The sequence below is a fragment of the Chlamydotis macqueenii genome, chromosome 18 (assembly GCF_036417535.1).
Source record: "Chlamydotis macqueenii isolate bChlMac1 chromosome 18, bChlMac1.mat, whole genome shotgun sequence".
Lineage (NCBI taxonomy): Eukaryota > Metazoa > Chordata > Aves > Otidiformes > Otididae > Chlamydotis > Chlamydotis macqueenii.
The window spans coordinates 11,727,976-11,752,320 of NC_141573.1; the positions used below are offsets into that span (position 1 = coordinate 11,727,976).

The window sequence follows — 24,345 nt, forward strand, 5'->3', positions numbered from 1 at the left end:
CAGCAATCCCAGACAGAGCTCAATGATGTTTATGAATAATTATAATAATTACACTTCACAAGAGCTTAATTCTGTGAGGTCTCAGACGTGTCGGTAGGACGCAAAGTGCTGCCCTTTCGCAGCTGGTGGCAGAGGACGGGGCTCAGCGCCCCTGTGGGTGCTCGTCAGGATCGGTGCCGAGCAGCGCTTGCCTACGCGTCGTGCTTCCAGACTAGTGCTGCTGGGATTTGATATACACCTAGAAAATGGCTGTAGGGGAAGGAAAGGGCGTTATGCGCACTGGGTTTTGTTTCATGCAGAAAGCAATTGGGTTTAAAAGTTTACTAGCCGGTAAAAATATTTATGGTGTTCTGCAGCAAACAAATAAACCACCAGTGCCAGGGATTGGGAGCGGAGGATGGCTCGAAACGCTGCAGTGCTGGAGGCTTTGTGTTCAAGGCGTGTTTGCCGGATCAGACGCCTCTACCGAGACAGATCCAGGCGTAATGCTGTTAGTCAGGGAAAGCGCCTGCTGGCTCCAGCGGAGACAGGCCGGTGACTGCAGACAGCCGTGAGGTGCTCGCAGGGACTTTTCCCTGTGGGCTAGCTTCGAGCGCGTTCACGCGTGGCCGTTTCCCGAATGCCACACCCTGCCTGGCCACCTTGCCCTAAGCCCCTGCTCCCCTCCAGAGCCGTGTTTGAGCTCGGGTCCTTGCTCTTGACCCTTATTGAAGCTGCGGAGTAGGTGTGCGTCCGTGCCCGGCGTTGTACTGTGATAATCCTGACCACGTCCCGCTGACGTGCCTTGCTCACTTAGGCTCGGACCTGCCTCGTCTGCGATCACTGGCTGTGGCTAATGCTGGCTACTGTCGCTGGCTACTGTCTCTGGGCCTTGTTCAGGCACCGTGGGCCTGTGCCCTTGCTGGGGATGGCACGCTCCTGGCTGGTCTCACAGAGCTGTGGCTGCTGCGCCCAGGAGCTGGGCAGCTCAACGCTGATCCTTCCATGCGGAGCCCTGTGGGGCTGTTACGGACAGAGCTCAGCGTTGGTGAGTGCATTCCTGGGGCTGTCACAAGGCTTTGGACAATCAGCTCTTGGTTTTTTACCCACCGTGAGCATTTGTTTGGTTTGTTTTTTTTTCACCAGGGATGTGAAGTATTGCTTGGCATTCATGACGGGGCTGGGCTAAGGGTTCCCAGGGCGTGAGCTGGTCCTGCTTGGGCTGTTTTACACACTGGAGTCTGAACTCTGCAAAAAATAAATAAAAGAACATGTGGGTCTCATTCTGCTTTCCAACACCAGCTCACCATGGGTCTGGATTCACTGCAGGACCGAAAGATTTTAGTCTGTGAGGGAGCCAAAGGCTGTTTTCAGATGGTGGCAGGGGCTGAGGCTGCAGAGAAAAGGAGCGGGAGTACCCTGCTGAGTTCTAGGCAGCTGAAAGCACGGTTTGATGGTCAATATTTTCAGGAGAGGCTATATTTAATGATAATGGTAATGTTCCTGGGTCACTGACTGAAACTCTCAGATGAACTTGTTTTGTCTCTGGTGGAATGAAAAGCTTAGGATATCGATAGATGCGGAGACTGCTCGATATTTTCTACTGCAAAGCACTGCTGTGAAATACTTGATCTCCTTTTCCTCTGCCAATAAATTCCTCCCCAAAAAACTTCACGCGAGAGGTAAATACTCCAAACCAGGTGAATTCTGAAATGGAAAGTGGAGCGGTATGCCCAAGGTGACAGGCTCACTCAGCGATGGGGCTGGGATTAGCGGTTGGTTGCTCCCAGCTAATCCAGTTTGGGAATCCCCAGGCAGCGCTGCTGTCCTGGGAGCTGCCTGTGGCCGTAAGCAGCCCTTCCCCTCTGGGATGTGAAATACTTTCCAAAAACTTAACGCAAGCCGACCTGCCCGAGGGTGGGGAGGTGGGAAGTGTTACACCTTTGCGGGATGAGAAGGGGGCAGGTTGCGCTGCTTGAGGGACGCGCTGGTTTGTGACACTGCTCCAGGCGCTGCGGCAGCAGAGGGGAGCAGCCCGGGGCTCTCCGACCCAGACCCCGAGAAGCCAGGCTCTGCAAATCCAGGGTCTGGCTCTTCTCGACGCAGCTCGGCGCTGTCTGCTCACACGGCTCCCGTCGGCCCCACCGCTCCTGTCCTCACCGCCGCACGAGCATCCCCAAGGTGCCCTTTCCGATCTTGCTCCCGCCGCCAGCAGCTGGCTTCCAATTAAATCCAGCTCAGGTCAGCGCTTGACAAGCAGCCTCCCTTGTACCTCAAGGAGGTTACTGGCCAGCCGATTCTTGAAATGCGTCTGAAAAGAGAAAGGCTTGGGCTGGGAGCCAAGATAATTTTTTTTTTTCTTTCTCCCCCTTCCTTCTCTAGCAACCCTTCTTGTGGAGCTGTGGCTCGGACGGGAGGTTGTAGGGACCGAGGCGGGATAAGGTGTGCGTAGTGTTAATGAGCTGTTGTACCTGCAGCGTGTCAAACCCTACTAGACCCTGTTGTCATAATTAATGAGCACAGAAAGAGCAGAAGGGCTCTTAAACCTTGTGCTGGCGGTTGTAAGCCAATTTCTAAGCACCAGAGACTGGGAAGAGGCTGTCCCCTGTGTTTGCAAAGGGTTTCTCGCATCCTCCTGCAGCTGCCGGAATGCGATGCTCTGTGGTTCAGGATGTGGGATGCAGCTGCTGTCAAACAGGAGCCTTCCGATGGTGTTTCTGCACCCACCTCTGTGCTAGTAATTGTAATTGTGCCCCGTTAATGAGAAGGTGCTCGGTGCTGTTCAGCACAGACGGAAGATGTGGGTTTGTTTTTATAACATACGGAGCAAAAGGAGAAGAACGGGGTGGTGTTTGCTCTGAGGCACTAAACGTGAGCAGCCCCCTTCTGCTGTCACAGGGCACAAACCCGGAACCGCTGATGGGGTGGGAGAAGAGCTGGGCCCCCTCTGATGAGCAAAATGGCAATTTTAGTGGAGTCAGCACCCGGGTGTAAAGGTGACCCCTCGCTCCAGCTGAGAGTCAGCAGGAGCTGCCGTCCCTGCTCGAATGGCTGCGGAGGCTGCGGATCCTGGGTTCGGGGTCGGCGCAGGGGAGGAACTGGGAGAGGTGTGGGGCTGACCTCTCCCCTGGGAAGGACTGGATTTTGGAGCAAATCCGCCCAGCTGTGGAAGAGAGAGATCTGGAGAGCGGGGAGCATAGGAGGGATGCAGGAAGGGATGGGGAGACGTTATGGTATTGGTGGAAATCCGTGGCCAGCTGTAAGGGACTGGTGGGCAGGATGCTGGTCTGGGTGTGCATCTGAGGATGAGGTTGGTCCTGGAAACTTCCCCTGCTCTTTGTGGGGTGGCAGCTTCATCCTGTTGGTTCAGGAAGGTGAGTAAGAGCCTCTGAGTATTATCCCCTGAGGATATTGTGTGGAATGGGAGGAACTCTGTGATATTTCTGCATTTTATGTCATTCATCGGGGGCGTTGTGTGTGACCTCGATAGCATCTTCACCTCCCAGCGTGGCCACGCAGGAGCAGAGAAGCTGCGGGGTCCGTGCCGGGTCTCAGATGCAGGAGGCGAGGTCCCACCTACCAGCCCCGTGTCGGGATGGGGATGCCGCACAGCTGCGCAGCGGGCATCTGTCCTGTCCCTGTGGCCACTGGCTGACCACGGGGCACGGTACCCTGCAGAGCTCCTGACTGCCTTTGCAAAGCACCTGCTTTGAGTGGGGGGTGATAAGCAGGTGCAGAGAGCCCGAGGGAAGCGGAGGAAGCCTTTTCTAGCTGGCAATAAAGTCCTGAATGTGGCAGCATCTCTCCTCCCCAAGGCATCGATGTTCCTCCCACCAGGCTGGACCTGGAGCTGGGCAGCCCGTGGCTGGGGTCAGCTGAGCACGCAGCACTCGTGTCATCCCCTGCTCGGGCTGGTTTGTAGCAGCACTCGCTGGCAGACTTTATTGCTCTGTTGGGCACGTACAGCTGCTGACCTGCGTTTGGCTTCCCCGTTATCAAGCAGAGAGACAATTCCAGCCTCTGTAATTAATGAGTCTCTCCTGCCAGGGTCTTGGGTGAAGCACCAGCACAGGAAATTGGCCAGGCTAAGTGGTGTCTGCGCCAGGATCCCGGCTGTACCGGCAGACCTCAGCCAGCGGAGATGAATTGTGGCTTGGTCGCTGAATTAATTTTTCATCCTTGGATCTGAAGGCAGGCACAGGAATAGCTCCTGTGCAGCCTGAGCTGCACGCTCCCCACACTCCTCCTCTGCCTGCAGCCTCATTTGTGGCAAATATCCCACGTGCTGACAGAGAAACACCGAGGCTTGTTGGTCCGGATCCCGGGGGGCTGCCTGTGCGCGGGTTTTGCGGCGGCATTAGGTGACTGGACAGGCCAACGGCACTCCCCCGGGAGACGAGGTCACAAGATAAGGGGTTGATTCTCAGAGAGCAAGTGGGCTCTGACCCAACCTGGGGTTTGGTTCCTCTCAGCAGCTCACCCTGGACACAGATTCTGAGATGCTAGCGGGCTCCTGGGCACCGCGGCGATGTGCACCGTGGCCATCACTTCAGAAAAGGCTGTTTTGTTTAGCTGCTAGTGGAGCGTAAGGTTAAACGCGCGGCAGGCTGCTTATTGTTTAAGGGAGACTCCTGTTCCTGCGCCCCTGCACTCGCTTTCTGCATCCTTTTCCAGGAAATCTGGGTGCTGGCTGAATCCTCACCATCGGGGTCAATGGCGAAACCCTCTCTCGGGCTGGCCGCTGCTGCGCCGCGCAGATGTTGCAGGAGGGCGAGCGAGCCGGATAAAGGGCCGTTGAACGGAACTGCCGGTTCTTCGGAGCGCTGCCCATACAGCCTGGGCCCTGGCTGTCCGAGTGCTGCTGCCACACCAGGAACTGTGGTGGTGTGACACGGCGCGTCCCGCTGTGCAGAGCGGTGCTGCGGGTCAGCGGGCGGTTTTGTTGGGGAAAAGGAATGCGTGTGTGCTTCAGCTCGGCATCACTGGGAGGTGTGCGTGGGCCGCGTGGGCCCGGGAGCTCTGCTGGCTTGCTGGCCAAGGGTCTGTAGATCAGCAGCAAAATCCAAAGGCACAGAGAAACCGCAGATGATGAGAATTGCTGGCAAAGACAATCCAGAATCCATCCGGGTGCGGTGTTTGCTTTGTTTTCTCCTGTTGTGTTTGCGTTGGAAGGGCGCAGGGGTGAACCACGCTGGCCGGAACGGGATGCACTGGGTGGTAGCAGGCAGCTCGGGACATGGCTCTTGGAGCAGATGCGTGGCCAGTGCCTCCTCCCCCTTCCTGCCCCTGCCTCAGGAGCTGCTCTGGGGGATGCTAAGCCTGGGAGAAGGGGTAGGGCCGGTTTTATTTGGCCTGCTGCTTTTCTCCCCAAAGCCAAATACTCTGCAAAACGCTGTGCACGGTCCGGCCCGAGGTCAGCAGGGTGCCAACGGGGCAGCCCTGCTCTGCAGCAGCAGACTTGTGCCTGCAGAGAGAGCAAGCGAACGCTCCCATGGCGAGCTCAGGCGATGAATGTGCGCCTTACCTCTCTGCTTTCCTCCCTCTCTTTTACTTTCTCTGCTTCTCACCTGCCTCCTCCATCATCTTATCTCTTTTTTCCTTGCTCCATCCTTCCCCTGTAGCTGCTCCTTGGGAGGCAGCTGTGGTCGCACCGATGTCAAGGGTTCAGCAGTGTCACCTCGTGCCATGTCCGTGTGTGACACAGACGAGGGAGTCTGGTGAGCTGAGCTTTGAGCTCTGAATTTTTAACCCTGCTTCCTTTGCTGGCCTTAGACAGGTGCCTTAGAGCAGATCTTGGCTTCCTCGCCGGCAGGATGGGACCGTTGCCAAACTGGCCCACCTCTGGGGCAGCGTGCTTCGTGCGTCAGGTGTGAGGGAAAACGCTCCAAAATGAATTATCCAGACTTGCTGGCCAGCGATGCGCAGCCTCAGTTGCTGGCCCTTCCCCGGGCTGCGGTCAGCCGCGTCGTGGGGCACGCAGCGTTCCCAGATGCGATGCCAGCCCAAATTGGGCACCTCGCACCTGGGAGGGGACCGGGTGTCTGCTGCTTCCCTGCAGCTCGAGGGGCAGCTGGGAGCCAGCGACGCTGCTGGGAGCACTCAGGTTGTTTTTGGAGGCTGCGTAAGGTAAGTGGGGAGCAACTTCCCACGGTAGCAGCGAACCCTGCCAGCCCACCGCGGGGCGGGAGCAGAGCCGCCGGAGTCCCCCGAGCAGGGAAGATGCCGAGCGTGTTCAGACAGGGAGTGGGTTTAAGGCCGTGCATGCGTGAGAAGGACAGTGCATTTTGCAGAAATAGCTTTTCCTGGCGTTGAGGTTCGTCTCATTAATAAATCTCTTGTAACAGCTCCCCGCAGAGCCCCTCAAGAAATGGACTAAACAGGAGAAAGCTGAGATCAAAGGCGAGCCTCCTAATCCGTCACCAGCACGCGCGGTCGCTCCCCATCTGCTATCAAAGGCCCCCGCGACCCCGCGGCCGGGAGCCAGCCGCCCGCTGCCAGCCCGCACAGATGCTCGCTCACCGCCGCGCCGTGGCTGCCTCTCTCTCGGCTCGGCCCGGTGTCCTCTCAGATTAGCGGGTTCGCGTTCAAAGTCTGCGTCCCCTCTGGGAAAGAGCCAGGCAGAGGTGATGGGCTGAGGCAAGCGCACGCACCGTGGCTGAGGAACGAGCGCCGGGTGGTTTATAGAGTCGCGTTCAATTGAGAGCCGTGTGTGCCGGCACAGAAAGAAAAGCCCTCGCTTGGCCAGGGTTGGTTTTGAGATGGGGAGGAGATGGAGAAACTCTTGTGATGGGTATTTATTAATGAGGTGGGTGGGAGTGGTTGGCTTCCTTTCCTGCTCCGTCAGTATTCGTGCTCAGACCCGTTCGGAGGGGAGCACCAGCTGAGGTCTGCGGCTCCAGCACGTCAGGTCTCTGTAGATGCTCACCAAGGTCCTGCCCTGGAGGAACCGGTGGTCTCAGCTGTGGACCCTGTTTTGCAGGTAGGGCACAAAGATGTGGTGTGACTTCTCGATGGCACCTGAGCGCAGAGCTGAGGTTTGCAGGCAGGGCTGTGGTGTGCAGTGTTGCCTTTCCTACAAGACCCTCTGTCCTGCCCTCCTGCTCCTTGGTTGGTCACCACTGCATCCCAAACTGCCTGAGGCTGGAAAGGAACTCTGGAAGTCATCTGGTCCAACTCCCTGCTCAAGCAGGGCCACCCGCAGCAGGTTGCCCAGAACTGTGTCCAGTTGACTTCTGGATGTCTCCAAGGATGGAAACTCCACCACCTTGCTCATCCTCAGGCGATCAGCGTGATCTACAGCTGACTTCCATGACAATCTCGCTCGGGGAGCTGATCTGGTTGGAGATGTCCCTGCTCCTGGCAGGGGGGTTGGACTGGGTGGGCTTTAATGGTCCCTCCCCACCCAAACGGCACGTTTCCCTCTGCTCCGACCACGCCAGGCTTTTCCCACCAGCCACACGTTAAGGTTTGGGGACCCACTAACGGTTCCTACTTTTCTTTTTTTCTCTAGTCGTATTTCCTTTGAAATGTTCGTTATTCAGAATAAAAATCTGCCCCAGGTAATCTCGGGATTCAGCTTGCTGTGCAAAATGAGCAAAAGACCAAAAAAACAGTGGGTAAAGAATGGTTTAATTTACTAACTGATTTTCTAGAAAATAATTATTTTTTTAAAAGCCTGAGATTTTCTAAAAGTATCACAATTCCTTTTTTTCATTATGGCTGCAGAATGAAGCATTTGTTTAATTAGTAAACATTTGGCATGCCTTTAAATATGTTTTTAATTCTATTAAAAGGACACTGTTAAGGTGTCTTTCATCATTTTTAGTAGTCCTGGATATTTTTTTTTCCCCTCCTCACCATCGGATGCCCCTCTTTGGGTTTGATTGGCCAAATCTGATGAACCCCAACCGGCACGGGGGCGCTGCCAGCCCCCCGCACGGTGCGGGGCAGGGCGGGCACGCCTGTGTGGTTGGTGAATGATGGATGAGGCTCCGAGCTGCCGACCCAAGCGTGGCGGCGGCCGTCCGTCGGCATCCGCCTGCTCCGCCTCGCGGGAGCTGGGGTTTTTGGCCCCTTTTTTGGCTCTCTAACTGGAATGGATGGAAGGTGCCACGGGCAGCGGCAGCCTGGCTTAAGCAAAGGCTTCCTGGGGTGCACCCGGACGGAAAGAAATAATGGCAAAACCCAAGGCGTGGTGGTGGGGAGGCAGTGCCGGCAGCTCTTCCCCGGGATGCGTGACGCAGGAGCCCCCTGGGGACGCGTCCTGGTCCCCCGCCCCGCTCCGAGCCGCGTCCTTGCTCTGCTCCCCGGGTCTTTCACCAGCTGAGCAGCCTGAATGAGATGCCTCTTGTTTAATCTCTGCTTCCATTTCGCTCGTTGTCGCTGTCCTCCGAGGAGCAGGAGCCATGGGGAATTAAAATATCCAGCGTCTTTGCTTCAATATCGTTGACTTTTTGCTCTCCTGGCTTCCCTGCAGCCAGGTCCTCCTCCAGCACAGTTCGAGTGTCTCTTCTGCGGTTCCTCAGATTCCCCCTTCACTCACATCTTTTCTCCACCACCCCATCCGCCGCCTGCCCCTTCCTCCTCCTGCTCTCTCTCGGCTTCCCACAAACTCCTTCGCCCAGTGACCATCACCCCCTGCCACGGCCTTGAGGCAGGGCGCTGAGCACTTCTGCTTGCAAGGCAGACGGAGATGGGGAGACATGGGGATGGCTCGCACCCCTCCGCTGCCTCGGGGACCCCCAGGAAGGGCCCTGCGCCCCACACCTTGAGCTGGGCAGCGGAGCGGCCGTGGCCGTTCATCCGCCCCCCCTTGCTGGGAGGAACTGCCGCGCAGCTTGTCCACCCGCCTTGTCCCTTCCGCCCCGGCACTGGCTCCAGTTTCCAGGGAGACAGGTGCTGGGAAAGCAGTGGAAGCGCTAGAGCTGGCAGGATTGAACAGCTCAACATCAGGGAGTGGGTGCCCTGGCATCCCCTCCAGTCCTGTATCCCACCTGCTCCATCCCACTCCCCCGGGAGCAGCTCCCGGCCGCTTGGCCTGTTGGGCATCGCTGTGCCACGGCTTCCTGGGCAGAGGGGACGGCGTCCCTCGCTGGGGCCACAGAGCCTGGGACGGAGGGATCAGACCCGGCCTGCGCTGGGGCCCTGGGAGCGTGGCTGCGATGCCTCCGCTCCGTGACCTGTCCCTGGGGTCACAGGGAGCCGAGCTCCCCGAGGTGTGACCCACACGCCGGCTTTGTCCCCGCGCCCGCCGCTGATGGAGAAGCGGAGCAAAAGGTGGTGAACAACCACGACCACGGCTTTGCAAGGCTTCCATAAAATAGGAATGCGTGAGAACAGGTGCATAAATTACTCAAGATAATCAGCGCGGGGGATATTTCCCTGGCAATTTCACACGGGCTCCCGCGGCGTGACTGTCCCACCCGCTGGGCGCGCGGCAGCCAAGGGAAGGTCCCGAGCATCCCCGCTCCCCCAGCTCCTCCCGTCGCTCTCCCTCCTGCCTCGACGTGCTTCCCCCAGCTCCCGGTGCTGTTAACACCTTTCGTTAGAGCTCCCGACGGATGGGCTGCTGTTTGTCTAAGCGCAGCTGATCCAGCCGCCGCGAATCGCACCCCCCGCCCTGCCCGCAGCCTGCACGCCCAGCGCCGTGCTCCTCAGGTCTGCGGGAACAGGGAGAAAAAAGAAGCCAGAAGGGAAAGAAAGCGCAGAATAAGCGGTGGCGCCAGCCAGCCACGGCCGTGCCTTGTCTCTGTGCTAGCATCTCGGGTGATGCTGGCATTTTCCTCTCCAGCCGTCGCTACGTGAGCGTGCCACGCGCGTGGGAGGAAGACGTCCCTCGTGTTCACGCCCGTGCTGCCCATCGGGAATGGCTTGTGTCAGGAAAAACTCACTGGCACAGCGGGTGCTCCAAGGAAAGGGCACTGCCTTCTGGGCACTTCCAGAAACATCCTCCCCGTGGGGTCACTGGGGAGCTGAGCACCCAGCAAGCGGACCCAGCACCCAGGGATGGATGGATGGACACGCGGGGAGCGTGGGGGACAGGACCCAAACCCCAAAAGCAGCTGGGCATGGGGGGTCTGCCACCATGGCCGGGGTGCTGGGGGACACGGTCCCAGTCTCTCCTCCCAGTGCGGGTACCTGGGCGCGCGTTTGCCTCTCCGCAGTGCCGCCTCCAGAGGAGCGCAATTCCTGGTGCCGCGGCCGTGCTCTGAGGATGCAGCTGCTACTGGTGTAACTGGTGTAGCGGCAGAGAAAGGAAGGGTTAACGGAGCACCAGAACGTGCGTTTGGACTCTGCCAGCGCCTGGGCAAGAGTCTGTGCAGTGGCCTGTGTGGCCTGAGAGCCTTCCCTGCTCTCCTTGCCCTGCCTTGAGGCCGGAGGCTCCTCCGGACCACGGGGAACGGCGGTACGCGGCTGCAGGGCCAAGCAACCGGGCGCCGCGGGAGCCAAAGCGCTGACTGTCCTCAACGCACGGCGATGCCCCGGCACCTTTAACCGTCGGACTCCGGAAGAAGCATTTCCCTTCCCCCTCGCCGTCAGGTTTTATTAATTCCTCGCGTGGTGAAGTCTCCGTTAATAACGGCTGCAGGATCTGGCTGGTAAGCTGGGTAATGAGATTCTCTACCTGCGGTTCCTGTGCGGCTGCGATTGCGTTTGGAGGACAAAATTCTATGTGGATTAATTAAAATGAAAAACAAAAGTAAAAAAAAAGGGGGTTGTTTGAATTATTTACGGGTTTCCAGGAGACAAAGCAGCAATTGCAAGTGTCTCATTGCAGGTGTGGGGGGGGGATGCTCCCTCCTCCAAGCGAGGAGCCAAGCCTGGTTATTTACTGGTGCTGGAGGAGATTTATCAACCCTCACAAATGCCAGGCACCGCTCCAATTACTCCTCAATTTGCTGATTCCGATCTTTTCCTCTTGGTTTTGGGAATTCAGACAGGCTCCGAGACAGCTTTGACGTGAGCGTATGCGGGAACACGCGTTCTGCCAGCAGCAGATGTAAGGGAAAAACCACAACTCAAGCATCACGCCCTGAGGAATCGCCTGCTCTCGGTCGGCTTTCCATCCCCGTCAAGGCCCCTCTGGGTCACACAAATGCCACCGCATGTTCCTTGTGGTGTCCCTTTCCAGACCCCCACCGGGCCGGGGGGATCCCGAGCCTGCAGCAAGGGGAATCCCCCCGGGATGGGGACCAGTGCGCTGTGGGGCTGGCTGAGGTCTCGGCTGGGTCCTCACCCCGTGGCTGGATCCCACCCCAGGGAAACCACACCGTGTGCTGTGTCACCGCCGTCCCACCACGTCGGGGTCCCACGGCCGGGGTGGCTTTGGCAGGGTGCCCCGGCCCTGCTCTGCCGGGGGATGGAGGGCCAGTATAAAATCAGTGTCGAGATCTGTTCTTCCCTCACAGACCCTCTTAGCCAATGGATCAGCAGCATTTTAAGGAATTGCTCCATGCTCTTACTGCTCTTTTGCCCAACTGCTTCTCCCTCATCCATCTCCTCTCAACGAAGGCACTCGGGAGCCGCCTAATTGACTTCAAAGGGAGCAGGACTTGCTTGAAATTGAGTTTTGCGTTCCTCTCAGCCTCCGTGACAGAGCGCCTGGTGACCCCATCTCCGGCTCCTGCAGCAGTTCATCTTCGCTGGTTTGTCTGTAGAAGAACAATAGAAAGCAAGAAAAATGAAAGAAAATGGTGCAAAAAATTCCATTTAGTAACATGCAGTGTGCTCAATATTCCTTTGTCTCCATATTCAAATTGTGAATCCTGCTGAGGAGAAAGAAGTGGAGCTGCCTCGTTGGAGATGAGAAGTTAATCTTTAAAGCCAATAAAGATTTAGGCCAGCCTAATTGCTTTAAGATGTGATACTTCAGACTATTCAAACTTTCCATTTTTAACCCAACGACCCAGATCCTTGGCGATGGAGATGGTTGAAGACGAGGAGCAATGACGCTTTGGCCTCCCGGAGGGAACCGGCAGCGGTGCTGTGTGCCCCGGGACGGGACGCTGGGGCTCGCTCCCGGCTCGGCGGCGGCGGGGGGACGCACGGGGGACATGTGAGAGCGGGATGCTGCCTGTCCCCGAAAGAACCGAGTGAACAGAGAACGTGAAGAGTGGGATGGGAAAGGCTGTAGGGGGAGGTGAAGGAGGACGCACAGCCTGCGTGGTAGGATGGGATTTGGCAAGCCCAGCGTGGAGGGCAGCCTGTGCCTCCCCGGGCACCCCCATGAGGGGGTGTGGGGTACCCTCAGACGCTTGGCGTCGGAAAGCCGCCCCGTTCTCAGCCGGACTAAGGCAGGCGTGCTCTTGCTGGAGGTGCTGGAGATGGCAAGGCCTGGCTCTTGCTCCAGGCACTCCGGGGAGCAGTGGATCGGCCCTCGGGGGGTCGGCAGGGCGCAGCACCCCTTCCCCTTCCCTGCTGGCAGCGGGGCAGAATTAAACCCCGACCTTTGCTGCTGCTGTGATTTCAGTGTTTATATGGGCAGGGAGCACGTTAGCGACGCGGTGGATCAGATCATTATGTGCTTATATCATCAGCAGTAAAGCAAAGTCGCTGTTAATTCCTAATGCCGCCGTTGGCTGACACATTTCTCTGCGAGTTTTCTATTCATCTGTATTTTTTTTTGTCCCTGGCTCTCCACTAATAGAAATTGCTTTGTTGTTAAACTCAATTTCACTCTTGACTGGATTGAAATATGCTTATTTCCCTTCTAAAATAAAAATAATAATAATAAAAATCTAAAATGATTTCCACTCGTTGTAGATGAGAAGTGAACATTTTTCTTCATACAGCCTATCAGGTTTAAATGTCTGAGGGTTTCAGAGGTCTATTTTTTAATGGTCTAATTGCACGATCGCAGCCCATAGCTGGGGGCTCTCCAGTCATTGCTTTATGAATTTGAATCAGTCAGGGCAGCACACGATTTCTGATGTGCTTTTGAAATCTTTTGCAGAGACAGGGCTGCAAAATGAGATTTGTCCCAGTCTAGCTGATCTAGCTCTCACCTAAAGTCATCACCTGCAGCATCCCCGCCGATGCCTCCTCCCCAGCCCCAGCTGCTCCGTGCTCTGATAATCCTCAGCACCGCCGGCTCCCAGGGCTGGGCAGCATCCCAGTAGAATGAGCCTGGACATGAGGAAAAAAATTTTTATGCTGAGGGTGGTGGAGCACTGGCCCAGGTTGCCCAGAGAAAGAGGGGTGGATGCCCCATCCCTGGAAGCATTCCAGGCCAGGTTGGCCGGGGCTGTGAGCAACCTGATCTGGTTGGAGATGTGCCTGCTCCTGGCAGGGGGGTTGGGCTGGGTGGGCTTTGAAGGTCCCTTCTCACCCAAACCCTTCTGTGACTCTATGATCCAGAGCATGGCAGGGGCTCTGTCCCTCCAGTTACTGACAGGGTGACTGGAAGGGAAGCCCAGCAGGAGGTTGGGACCCCCAAACCCAGCTGGAGGCTCCCGATGTCCTTGCTGCGGTGAGGGCACCCCGGGGAGCCCCTGCCTGTGCTGGGCTCTCCTGCTCTTCTCCTGGCTGTGTCTAAACCAGGACGCTGTTTGGGGACAGATCCTGCCATGCCCAGTCCCAGCACAGAGGTGTCCCGAGCGTCCCCAGGATGCAGCTCTCCCAGCGAGATGAGGCTCAGCTCGTTACCGGAGCAAAGCGCTGGCATTCCGGCCCGGCTCTGCGCGATCAGACCATCATCTCCACCCGGCAGCCCCCGGGGACCAACAGCAGCAATGCCCTGAGCCCTTTTCCCCGTTATCCATGGGAAATGTGACACAAGGGAAGTGAGACGCTGGGGTCAGTGCGGCGGAGATGCCACGCGTGACCGCTCTGCTCGCGGATAATGAACGTGCGTTAATAAGCAACGCAGCCCAGCCGGCTGCTGGGCTGGGGGGCACCGGGAACGCGGAGTAAAGCTGCAAACGGCTCACAAACCCCAGCGAGGGTGGGCTGCCAGTGCTGCTCCCGCAGTAATTAAAAAGCTGGAGAGTTCTTGCTCTCTAACCCTCGACTTCATTGTCTTTAATTACAGCTGAAGCTCACCGTGCCCCGTCCCTCTCAGTTTGGCTGACGCCGGTGCGAGCCTTCCAGTCATGGCGGTGACTCCCAGCCCTGGGACCCCCCAGGTGGGTTGCGGGGGCTGCGAGGGTCCTGGGCTCGCTCTGGGCTCCTGATACAAGCCCCCAGCTCCTGCCCAAGCCCACGCATGCGCGGGAGGCTGGCGCGGGGGGATTGTAAGCTTTCCCTCCATCCCAGCCCCGCGCTGCACCATTTTGTATCCTGCTTCTTTCTCGAGCTCTAGCTCTCCAAATTCTGCATATTGATGCCACCGGGCCAGCGAGCTCGTTTGGCTGAGCCTTGGGGCCATGGGGGATGTAAAATCCATCCACTGGGATGGCTGGGGGGATATCAGCGGCCCCCGGCCCCTCCGGCTGGGGAGGCAGCACTCGCTGCAGGCGCTCGGCGTAACGTGCTAACAAGGCTGGGAGGCTCCTGCAGCCGGTTTTTCCTGCGGTCTCCCCTGCGCCACGTTCTTGCCATGCTAATGCAACGGCTGAGCAACAGAGCGTCCCCCCAGGACCGGGCCGGGCCGGGAAACGCTGGGAAACACCGCTCAGCTGAGTGCGACAGCAAAGCAGGGGAGGAACAAACCTGAACCGGCAGCTCCGAGAAGCTGGCCCTGCAAAGGGACAGGTCCAACCCTCTGGTCTGGCTTTTTTTTTTTTTTGGAGGTGTCTGGATCCAACCCTTGTCCCCTTGCCGGCAGGGCTCTCTGGGGGGCTTAGCCTCAAATAACCTCCCCAAAGGGAGGATGCTCTCTTCCCCTCGGGAGCTGGGCTCCAGCATCTCCCGCCCTGCTCGGGATCCTCTTCCCAGCCTGGACTGGAGCCGGGCAGAGCTGCCGGCCGCGGGCATCAGGAGTTCCCCCTCCGGGGACCCACGGCCCCGTCCGTGCTCCGCAGCAACACAAACATCTCTGGGTCAGCTGCCGCACAGCTCTGCTCCCCGCTTTAATTTTTAATTGCTGCTCTTGTTTCCTCCGGGCATCTCCCTCTGCAGCAGGGCGGCCGGGAAGCCGCTCTGACCCACAAAGCTGGTTCAGGCTTTCCTTCTACCTTTTGCCTTTTCTTCTTGGTGAAGCCAGGGTCATTGCTGGTTTTAATCAACACTCCAAGAAAAATGCACTCGTTTCTTTCTCCAAGAAGAAAAAAGGAAATTCAGCTTCCCTTCTGCTCTCAAAACACGTGATCCTACTGGGAGCGGAGGAGCAGTCCTCACCTCTGCTATTTTCCTCTGCCGCAAGGGAACTGGCAGCTAATGGAAGTGAAGGGTTCTCAGGCTGGTGAGGGCGGGAGCTTCCCAAATTCCCCATGTGAGGCTGGACATCGCGGTTGGGCTCCCAGCCACTGTCCCAGGGAAGGAGAGGGCAGAGATCAGTGTCTGCCTGGGGTTACGTTGCACCCCACCGAGACCTCAGCCACGCAGAGAGCCCCGTGGGGCTGGAGAACTGCCCCGGGGACCCTCGCAGTGGGCACGACACTCCCACGTTGCATCTTCCGGAGGCTGCAGTCGCAGAGACTCTAAGCCAGCGGGTGAGTCTTCAACATCCGCGGCTTCAGTGCTGCTTGCTGCTGGAGATGTCCTCCCCGCCACGGCCCCTCCCGGTTTCCCTCAGCCCCTTGCAGCAGCCTTGGGGACCCGTGTGGCTGCTGAGCATCCCGTGCGTGGGGACACAAAGGTGGCTTTAGGACACTGCCATCCCCTCCCTGCTCTTTGCCTGGTGTCCCCTTCAAACGCCGACACATGAGCAAATTTAGGGCTGTTTTTCCTGCTCCTGGGAACTGGCAGAAAGGCTCGAGGCAGCGCAGGGCTGGAGCGGGGCCACCTGTATGGGCACGGCAGCCCTAGGGTGCCCGCGGGAGCCCCTGGTAGGGTCAGAGCACATGGCAGCGCTGGCAGGCAGCTTTGCGCCGGCAGGGTAGCTGGCGACGCTTGCCGGCGTGGGAGATCGGTACCGGGCTCGAAGCCTTTCCGCCTTGTTGCTGCAGAGATGGACAGATGCGTGAATGCAGTAATCGAGGCTGGGTTCTCAGCCCACCTTGTGTTTACAACCCCTTTTCTCAAGTCTAAACCACCGCGTTCTGCCCAGCGACGGCCGAGCTGGGGAGCTCTGGGGCCGATGGTAACACGGTCAGTTGAAAAGACGGGTGGAAAACTCCTGCAGTCCTTTGCCAGGCCAGCGGCGCGGGGTGGGTCCTGTCTGCTGGAGGATGCTCCGGTGTGGGAGCTGGACGCGCGGCTCCGCCCAGGGTACGGGCAGGACTGCGGAGGTGGTCGGCTGGAGCCCACACCAGAGATGCTCCACGTCCACCTCTGGCTGGGCAGGGGCTCTGACTGGTGGAAAACTGGTTTCTTCTGTAGCAGCCAGCTGCTGAGCTGGTTTTCTCCATTTTCTGCCGCTGCCTGATTCGCAGTAATAACAAACATACACGTGGGTGTGCGTACGTGCTTCAGCGTATTGATTTTGGGGGCCATTGCTTCTCAGCTGCCAAAGAAGACAATTGAACGCTTTATTACCATCTCTGGATTTTAGATTTATCCCTCTAAACAGAGAGCAAACTGGTAGTTAATTAAGCTTTTGTTTCAAGTAGCAGCAGAAGGAAGGGGCTGTCTGCTGCAGCGCTTCTCCTCGGGGACAAGGGCCCTGCGGGGCCGGCGAACGCCACGTTTCTGTCCAGGGGGTGAGGAATCCCGCGTGGGACAGGGGGTTGAGAGCAGCAGAGGTAACGCTGCCTGGCTCCCCGGCCAGCACTGGAGTGCAATCACTGCTCCCCACCGACCCCCACACCCTCCCAGGCTGCACAGGTGGGATATGCCTGTCCCCATCTCCGGAAAATCCCTCACCCCCGTGGCTGCATGGACTCGGGATGAGGCTGGGTGTCATGCAACGAGAGGCAGGAGACCTGTAGCAAGTGGAGCGGCGGGTTCTGGTGGCCTCCATCCCTCCCTCGCCTGGCTGTGAAGGTGTCCCTGCGTGTCGTTCCCCCACTAATCTCTGGGTTTATGGGGTTTTGCACACTGCTAATGTGCAAAAAAATTGCTGCCGTGTGGGTAGTGGACAGTCGCCGTCTAACGCACTGGCTGGAGCCAAAATAAAAGCTCGTTGAACGGGGATTGCCAAGGGCAGATTCCTACATTTGATTTTATTTGGTATTTTTTGCAGGCTGGGGCTGCAGCGGGCTCCTGGAGGAAGCCAAGGTGGCCGAGCTGCCGTCTGCCCGGGGTCAGCCCTGGAGGGAGGCACGGGGAGGGGGGCACCATCTGCTCCCCAGACCCTTCTCCCCCACCAATGACCCTCACCTTTAAGTCTTACAACACGAATGTGTTGTGCCCCCGGCTTTTCCTGCTGGGTCGCTGCTGCCGTTGGCCTCGGGGAAGAGCTGCCGCTTGGTGCAACCCAGAGCTCGTGGGACGCACAGAGGGACCTCAGCGCTATCCGTAGGGAGGTAGAGAGGGGTCCTGACCCACAGCAGAATTCATCCCACGCTGGATCTTTCCCAGCCCCCTGCTCTGTGTCCCCCAGGACGGGATGCTCTGCGTTCCTCCCAGCCTCTCAGGACGGCGCAGGCGGCTCCTGGCAGTGGCAGGCAGCGATTTGGTTGCTCCGCTGACCGCTTCGTGTCGCGTGTCTACGCGCGTTCGGAAGGTTTCCAGCCGCATCGCTGCGCTCAGAGCGAATGGCTCTGCCTCCCGCTGCTGGAACGGGGCTCCTCAGGGCAGCAAGCATGGGAACAACAGGTTTGCAAGGTGGTTTCACGGCTCAGCCGGGCTTCGGGATGGGATGTCCTTGCCAAGATGCTGGGCTGCCTGCACTGACGATCGGGGGGAGCTGACCTGAGGGTCTGAACCTGGCTTGACTGCCCTGACCGCTGCTTCTGAGCCACCTTCCTGAGAGCCTTGCATAGCCGCGTGTCCATCACAGCCCAGCATTATCCTGCTCAGATCTGCTGTGGCAACAACTCTTTCCCTGTCCCCTGCCCACGAAAAGTGCAGATGAACACAAAAATCCTTGTGTATTTATGAAATCCAAAAGGATACATTTTTTCTTCTTACTCCTCCTTGGCAAAAAGTGCTGTTTCATGGGGAGAAAGTGCTGTCTCGTGGAAAATTTCCAGCTGCCTTTTGTCTCCGAGCTGATGCTGTAGCAGCACACGCTACCTGGAGCTCTGCTGACCAAAGCCACCCCTGGTTCACATCAGGGGGAGGGAAGCAGAGTTGGTGCCTCGGAAATCCAAGTGACGATATCACCACAGCCAGAATTCAGCATTTCCTCCTCATTAGAGCTTGGCCCCGTCCCAGAGCCTGGCCAAAAGTGCAGGCCAAGGACAACGGTCTCCTTCCAGGTCTCTGCCATTTTGTGCCCACCCTGTGGGGTGACGCATCCCAGCCCTGACCGCCGGTGGGGTGCACCTGTGCTAGCTGAGCACCCTCGCGCTGGGGGCTGCAAACGGGGCGCCTCCGGGCTCCGTGCGCGTTCAGCTCCTTTCCGGCTGAGGCGTTGGGATGATTTTTGTGGCTGTCACCTTTCAGGCGCGACCTGGAACCACCTCTGCTGAGCCCACCAGCTCTTCTGTGCCCCAGCTCGCACAGCCCTCTCTTTGTCTCCCTGCCCTGGTCCCTCCATGCCACCCTGGTCTTTTTGGCAGCACCCATGGGTGCCAAGTGACATTGGGAAGCCGCGCCCCAGGGAACCCCACCCAGGAGGAAGACAGGGTGATGGGGAGGCCAACCTGCAGGCCGGTGCTGCCAGAGCCAGACTCCAGGCGCCCCTTTTCCCCAAAAGCGGGGTGCCCTGCTCCTCGCCCCCCTCCCCAAAGCAAACAGCACCCACCGGGGGGCTCATTTCTGACACGCCCCACCCCCTTTTCCCCACGACGGCCACCCCACTCCTCCCGAAGTCGCCCCGCCGGGGGCTGTCACCTGCCGCCCTCCTCCCAAAAATGTCATGTGTGTCCCCCCATCCCGGGGGGCAGCCCCCGCCGCGGGGTCCGGTTGCCGCTAGGTGGCACGCGGCGGCCGGCGCAGCCTCCGCGGGGCGGGGCGCGGGGGCGGGGGGGGGGGAGGCGGAGCGGGGCGGGGGCGCGGAGCCCCCGCACGGGCTGCGCGGCGCGGAGCGGAGCGGCGATGGGCTCGGCCGGCTGCGGGTAGGGCCCGGGCGGGGTGGGGGGCGAGGTGGCCCCGCTCCGCGCCCCCGCCATGCGCCCCCGCGCAGCCCCGCGCTCCGCCCGCTGAGCCCCCCGCGGGGTGGTGCGGGGGCCGCCCCCTCCCCGCAACTTTGAACGATGATCACAGTCAACGCGGATGGGAAGATAATGGTCAGACGGTCCCTCGTCACCCTGAGACCCTTTAGGTAAAGTTGGCGGTTCCTTCCGCCCCCCCCCCCAACCCCCCGGGGGCGGGAAGCGGTTGTGGGAGCGCGTTTTGCGGGGCTGGGGGGGCCGTAACTCGTCTTGCGGGGGGTCGAGCCCCGGTTAGGGTGGCAGGGGTCCACGCGAGGTTGCGCGCTGCTCCTGCGGCGCTCGCTGGCTCCCGGCTCGCCCGGCGCACCGGTACCTCGGGGCTTTCATTAAAGGGCTGCCTGCCGCTGTGTCGTGCTAATTACCGTTCTGGGATGCCTTGGCTCTCACCGGGGAACCGGTCCCTCTGATTTAATCTGGTGGGGATTTTGAAACCCGCCCTGGACGGGGTGGATGCCCAAGCCCGAAAGCCTCCAGCTCCGGCTCACCTGCTCCTTTCATCCCCTTGCTGTAACTCCCCCGATTTTTCCTTCGCTTCCCCTCTCCAGTCCTTGCTCTCCGGCTTCCTTATTTCACTGGAGACGCGCTCTGCTTGCTCCCGGGCTTGAGACGCATGGGAGACGCTGGTAATGTCTCGGTTTTTTTTTCTGTGGGGAGACTGAAAACCCACAGAAGGGGAAAGAGTGGGGTGCGAAGCGAGGGTGGGGTGAGTGTGGCCCGGCAGCTGCCAGTGCTCCCCGCTGGGTTTGGGATCACCGGAGGGATCTGCCTGCTGCCTTTTTGCTGAGCCCAGGCCGGGAGCTGGGAAGGAGGATGGGGCTGTGCTTGTGCCGCTTGCCGGTGCTCAGGTTTGGAGGTGATGCCTGCCTCTCCCCTGGAGCTGCTGGGCTCAGCACCGCTTGCCTGGAGGGATTCCTGCGGCTGGATCCCGCGGCAGCGCCCTGGGGCTGGGGGACTTGGCCAAGGTGATGTTGGAAAGTGGTGGCAGAGCAGGGCACAGAGGGTCCCCACGGCTCGGGCTTGCTCCAATTGGGAATAACCATGAGAGGTGGGAAGGACACGCGCACCCCGGGGTGAGGTGAGAAGGACACGCGCACCCTGGGGTGTGCTCTTTGCTATTTGCTTTCTTCGGTCGGTTTGAAGTCCGTCGCGAGGAAGTGACTGGCTTGAGCATCGCATCTCTCTCCCCTGTGCCCTGGGCATTGCTCCTGGGGCAGGGGAAGCCCATCCTCAGCAGTGACCTGGCATCAGGCTGGGGGAGCACAGGGAGTGAGTGGCAGGGGGGTCACAAAGTCCCGTTGGAGATGAGGATGTGTGTGGACGAGGGGTTTGTGATGGCAGGAGAGCGCCGGGCTGGAGAGTCCCTGGAGTCCGGAGCAGAGCAGAGCGCCTGTGCGGTCCTCTCCGTGTGCCCTGGGCTAGCCTCCGCTCTCAAACCAGTGTGGACCAGTACAGGTACCACTGGAACCAGCAGGATTACCCTGTGTAAGAGGAAGAATTCTCCTAGCTGTCCCGCAGCATCCAGCTCTGCACCTCCACCCTGGTGTCACGCTGAGCCTGACCCCTCCACGTCATGGCCCTGTGTCGCTTTGCCCCCAGCCCAGCGTGAGCAAGCGATGATCCCCACCCCAGCTGTAATCCAGTGCAAATTGGCACTGCTCCCCTAAAATCAGTGCCCCGTGTTCTCAGTGGATGCGAATCTGGGAGAACTCACAGGAGTGGGAGAAGATACTGGGAATCAGGATGGGTCCTGCAAATCTCACGGCTGCCGGGGCGAAGCCTCGCTGCTCTGCGGAAGCCCATGGTGCGATCCCCTGCCTGGGGCAGGCTCCTGGCAGCGGTGCCATCAGCAAACAGCGAGCAGGAAACCTCACCCTCTGCACCAAAACATTTCATTAATCGTGCTCCAGACATGCTTAGCAAAGCGACGCAGAGCCCTGAGCTGTGAAAGCGCCTGCAGCAAGTGGGAAAGGGAGAGAGAGCAAATCAGCATAGAAACCATTTGTAGAAATGTCCAGGGATGGCTCTGAGTCCATCTCGGCGCCGAGAAGCGTTTCGTTTGTTACAGTGCTGGGTTCAGGCAAGAATCCACCGTGGGGATGGGAGAGCCCAGGTCCAGCTCACCCGGCTCTTGGGTTTGCAGAACACGGGGAGTTCGGGCAAGTTTGTCAGCGGGAAACCAAAGCCAGGCTTTTCATGTGTCCCTAATGTTGGCTGGTAAGAGAATTCACTGTGGTCCCCTTCGTGGAGGAAGGTTCCCGTGGCTGAGCATCATGTCAGCAGCACCGCAGCCGCGTTGGGCTCTGAGCAAAGCAAGGTCTGCGGGAGAGGGCACGTCTTTTGTGAGCCTGGCTGCTGCTCTTAGAAACTGTGGCTCAGCTTTCGGGTTCAAACGACTTGGGTGTTGAAAACTTGTCTAATCAAAGATGTTACTTTTCCCGGTAGCCCTTGGGTTCCCCATGCACCTGCGTAATATTCTCTGCATAGGTCCCAGCTGGGTGCTGCGGCACAGGCAGTTCCAGTGTCACGGCTCTGTCCCGCCGGGTGCTGCTGGCCTTCCTCCCCCCTCATCACTCAGACCCTCCTGGCATCCAGCTTTCAGTTCTGTGGGCCAAAATCTGCAATGACTTGGGCATCACTTCCCATTTTCACTGAAGACTTGGAGAACTTGGCTTCCTCCTCTTTTGGGCACCAAGCCAGAGCCCAGCATTGTGAACATTTCAGTTTGGGGAGGATGTAGAGAGGGACCTGGCACCAGAGACGTGCCCAGGTGATGGATTAAACACGACGTGTGATGACAGGCAAAGCCAGCCTGCAGAGCAGATGTTGCCCAGTGATTGGAGCTCCATGGTCTTGAGTGACAGAGTCCCAGTGAGACCTGGCTTTGGGGGCAGCGGGCCCCGTGCGTTGGATGGGCAGTTTGACAGGTCGGAGCTCTGGTATGCTTTACCTGCTTCACAGCATTTGATTTCTGCGCACAGAGTTTCCACACAGTTTAGGCTGGGCCGAGCGTTTTTTTTCACCTGGAGATCAGCATAAAGTAAAAGAGACAGGGTCCTCAGGCTGCAAATCCTTACAACTCGCTGCTCCCTGGAGCACTGCTGCCAGCCTGGATCCACTTCACTCCTAGGCACATCGATCCTGGTTGGGGTCTGGCCCCTTTTTCTTAGGAAGAAAGCATCCTGCATTTCCCCCACTCTTCCTGTAATCCAGTCAAAATCAAAAAGATTTTGTCTCCTAATGAGATGCTAGAGCACAGATCACCTCTGAATCTTTTCCTTTCCTTCCTCTTCTTTTCCTTTCCTTCCTCTTCTTTTCCTTTCCTTCCAGTGTTTCACTCCTTGCAAGAGTGTAATTATGGAAATTAAAACATGTAAACAAGGTCTTGCATAATGATGAAGACATTGGCAAGAGGAGGGGTGAGAAGGAAGAGCGGGATCTGCTCTGATTATTTAATCAGGTGATGCTTCGTTAAAATGTCCCTTGGGGGAGAAGGCGGCTGGCAGCGGGATGGGGCCTTGGGGTGGCTCCTTGCTGGAGCTGGACCACAATTTTCTGTAAACCCTTCGCCGGGGTCTGCTCTGGGAGAGGGGCTGGGGTCCGTGGTCGTCTCCACGTGGAAATGCCACAGCTTGACGGTTCATCGGCATCTGCCGGGGAGGGGACGGCCGTGCTCCGCTGGCGGCCTGCTCTCAGGCCTGCGGGGCCAGGAGCCTGGATTAGCCCGGCGCGCGAGACTTTTTATAGCTTGGTTAAACTGCTTGCCACCCCCCGGCGCAGGCTCCTTCAAAATAAAAAGAGCTTGAGCCGCTCGGCTGCCGGAGTGCCTGCGCAGGGACGTCGGGCGGATCTACCCGCGCGCTTGCGTGCCCCCTCTCCCAGGTGGGTCAGCCGTCCCCGCGCCCAGCTGCGGGTCTCCGGAAGGGTTAGCGAGCTCACGGAGCTCGTTAATGCCAATGAGGCTGGGGTGCTGCTTTTTCTCCCGATGAGGAGGGAGGTAAGGAAAGGGGACTGGGAGCTGCGGGGCGCTGCTTGCCCAGAGCCCGTGGCCGGGTGACGTTGATCTGCTGGGACCAGCCAGGGATGGGGCAGGGCTGATGCAGAGCTGCCGGGATGGAGGCAGGGAGTCCGCGGGTGCTGTGTCGGCGCTGTGCCTGGGCTGGGAACCTCTCCAGGCACAGGGAGCCTGGCCGTGCCGTGCTGGGCCGGTGGGGACCTGCCCTGGGAGCTCCTCCAGCAGATCTGCCCAGGGAAGCCCAGTCCTGCTTGGCACTGTGCTCTCCACAGCATCTCCAGGAGCTCGGGAGTGCTTGGGAGCAGGTTACGTTACCTGCCAGCCCTTTCCCGCAGCGGATAATTGCAACACTGGTGTGCTGTAGCCCAGGTTTCACGGCTGGCTGCTGGGCCTCTGCCTTTTATCCGCACAATAGCGATGAGACGGAGGGCTGTGGTGTTCCTTTGCAAGCTTTTCTCTGGAAAAGCCCAGTTTTGGTGTTGGGCGGCTGCGCTGCGTTCCTTCACCCGGCTCCCGAGCCCTGCGGATGATGCTAGGAATCCGTAAAGGAGAGTCGCCGGTTCCTGACCTCGGTGGTTTGCTTCCCTTCAGCCTGGGGATGCTGAGGCAGACGTGCCAGTGGGCATCCCTGAGGGGTTGGTCGTTTCCCTCTCCCCCGCAGGATTTATCTGTTTGAAGACAAACCTGTTGTTTCACAAGGCAATTGTCTTTTCTCCTTGCTCTCCTTGAAATTTTGGCCGGCTGAGATCCCTGGTACGGCCATGGCTCTGGGAGCTGTCGTACGCAGCGCTGGGCAGCGGCTCTGCTGAGGCTTTGTCCCCGTGTCTGTTGGAAGATGCTGCTCCTCCACGGAGGCTCGGAAGTGGCAGCAGCATCTCTGAGCTGCAGAGAGAAGCCGGGCGTGCGTCCCTCGGCTGCGTGCTCTGCTTGCACCTGGGGGAGATGGGAGGGCTTGGTGTTGTGCTCCTCGGTGTGCAGCAACCCTGCTGCTTGCACACAGCGCCTGCCTTCATGCTGTTCTCCTCCCCAAAAAAAAGTTACTGGCCTGGATTTGGC

General features: G+C 58.8%; 1 protein-coding gene across 1 annotated transcript in view; it reads left to right on the forward strand.

Annotated features, from left to right (window-relative positions):
- Window positions 1-19,228: 19,228 nt before the first annotated feature.
- The window catches only part of MGAT5B (alpha-1,6-mannosylglycoprotein 6-beta-N-acetylglucosaminyltransferase B), a 62,801-nt gene continuing 57,684 nt past the window's right edge, over window positions 19,229-24,345 (forward strand). Inside the window, exon 1 of the mRNA XM_086762163.1 lies at window positions 19,229-19,387. Within this exon, the coding sequence (XP_086618289.1) occupies window positions 19,320-19,387 (68 nt within the window). The 5' untranslated portion in view covers window positions 19,229-19,319. The remainder of the gene's footprint in view (window positions 19,388-24,345) is intronic.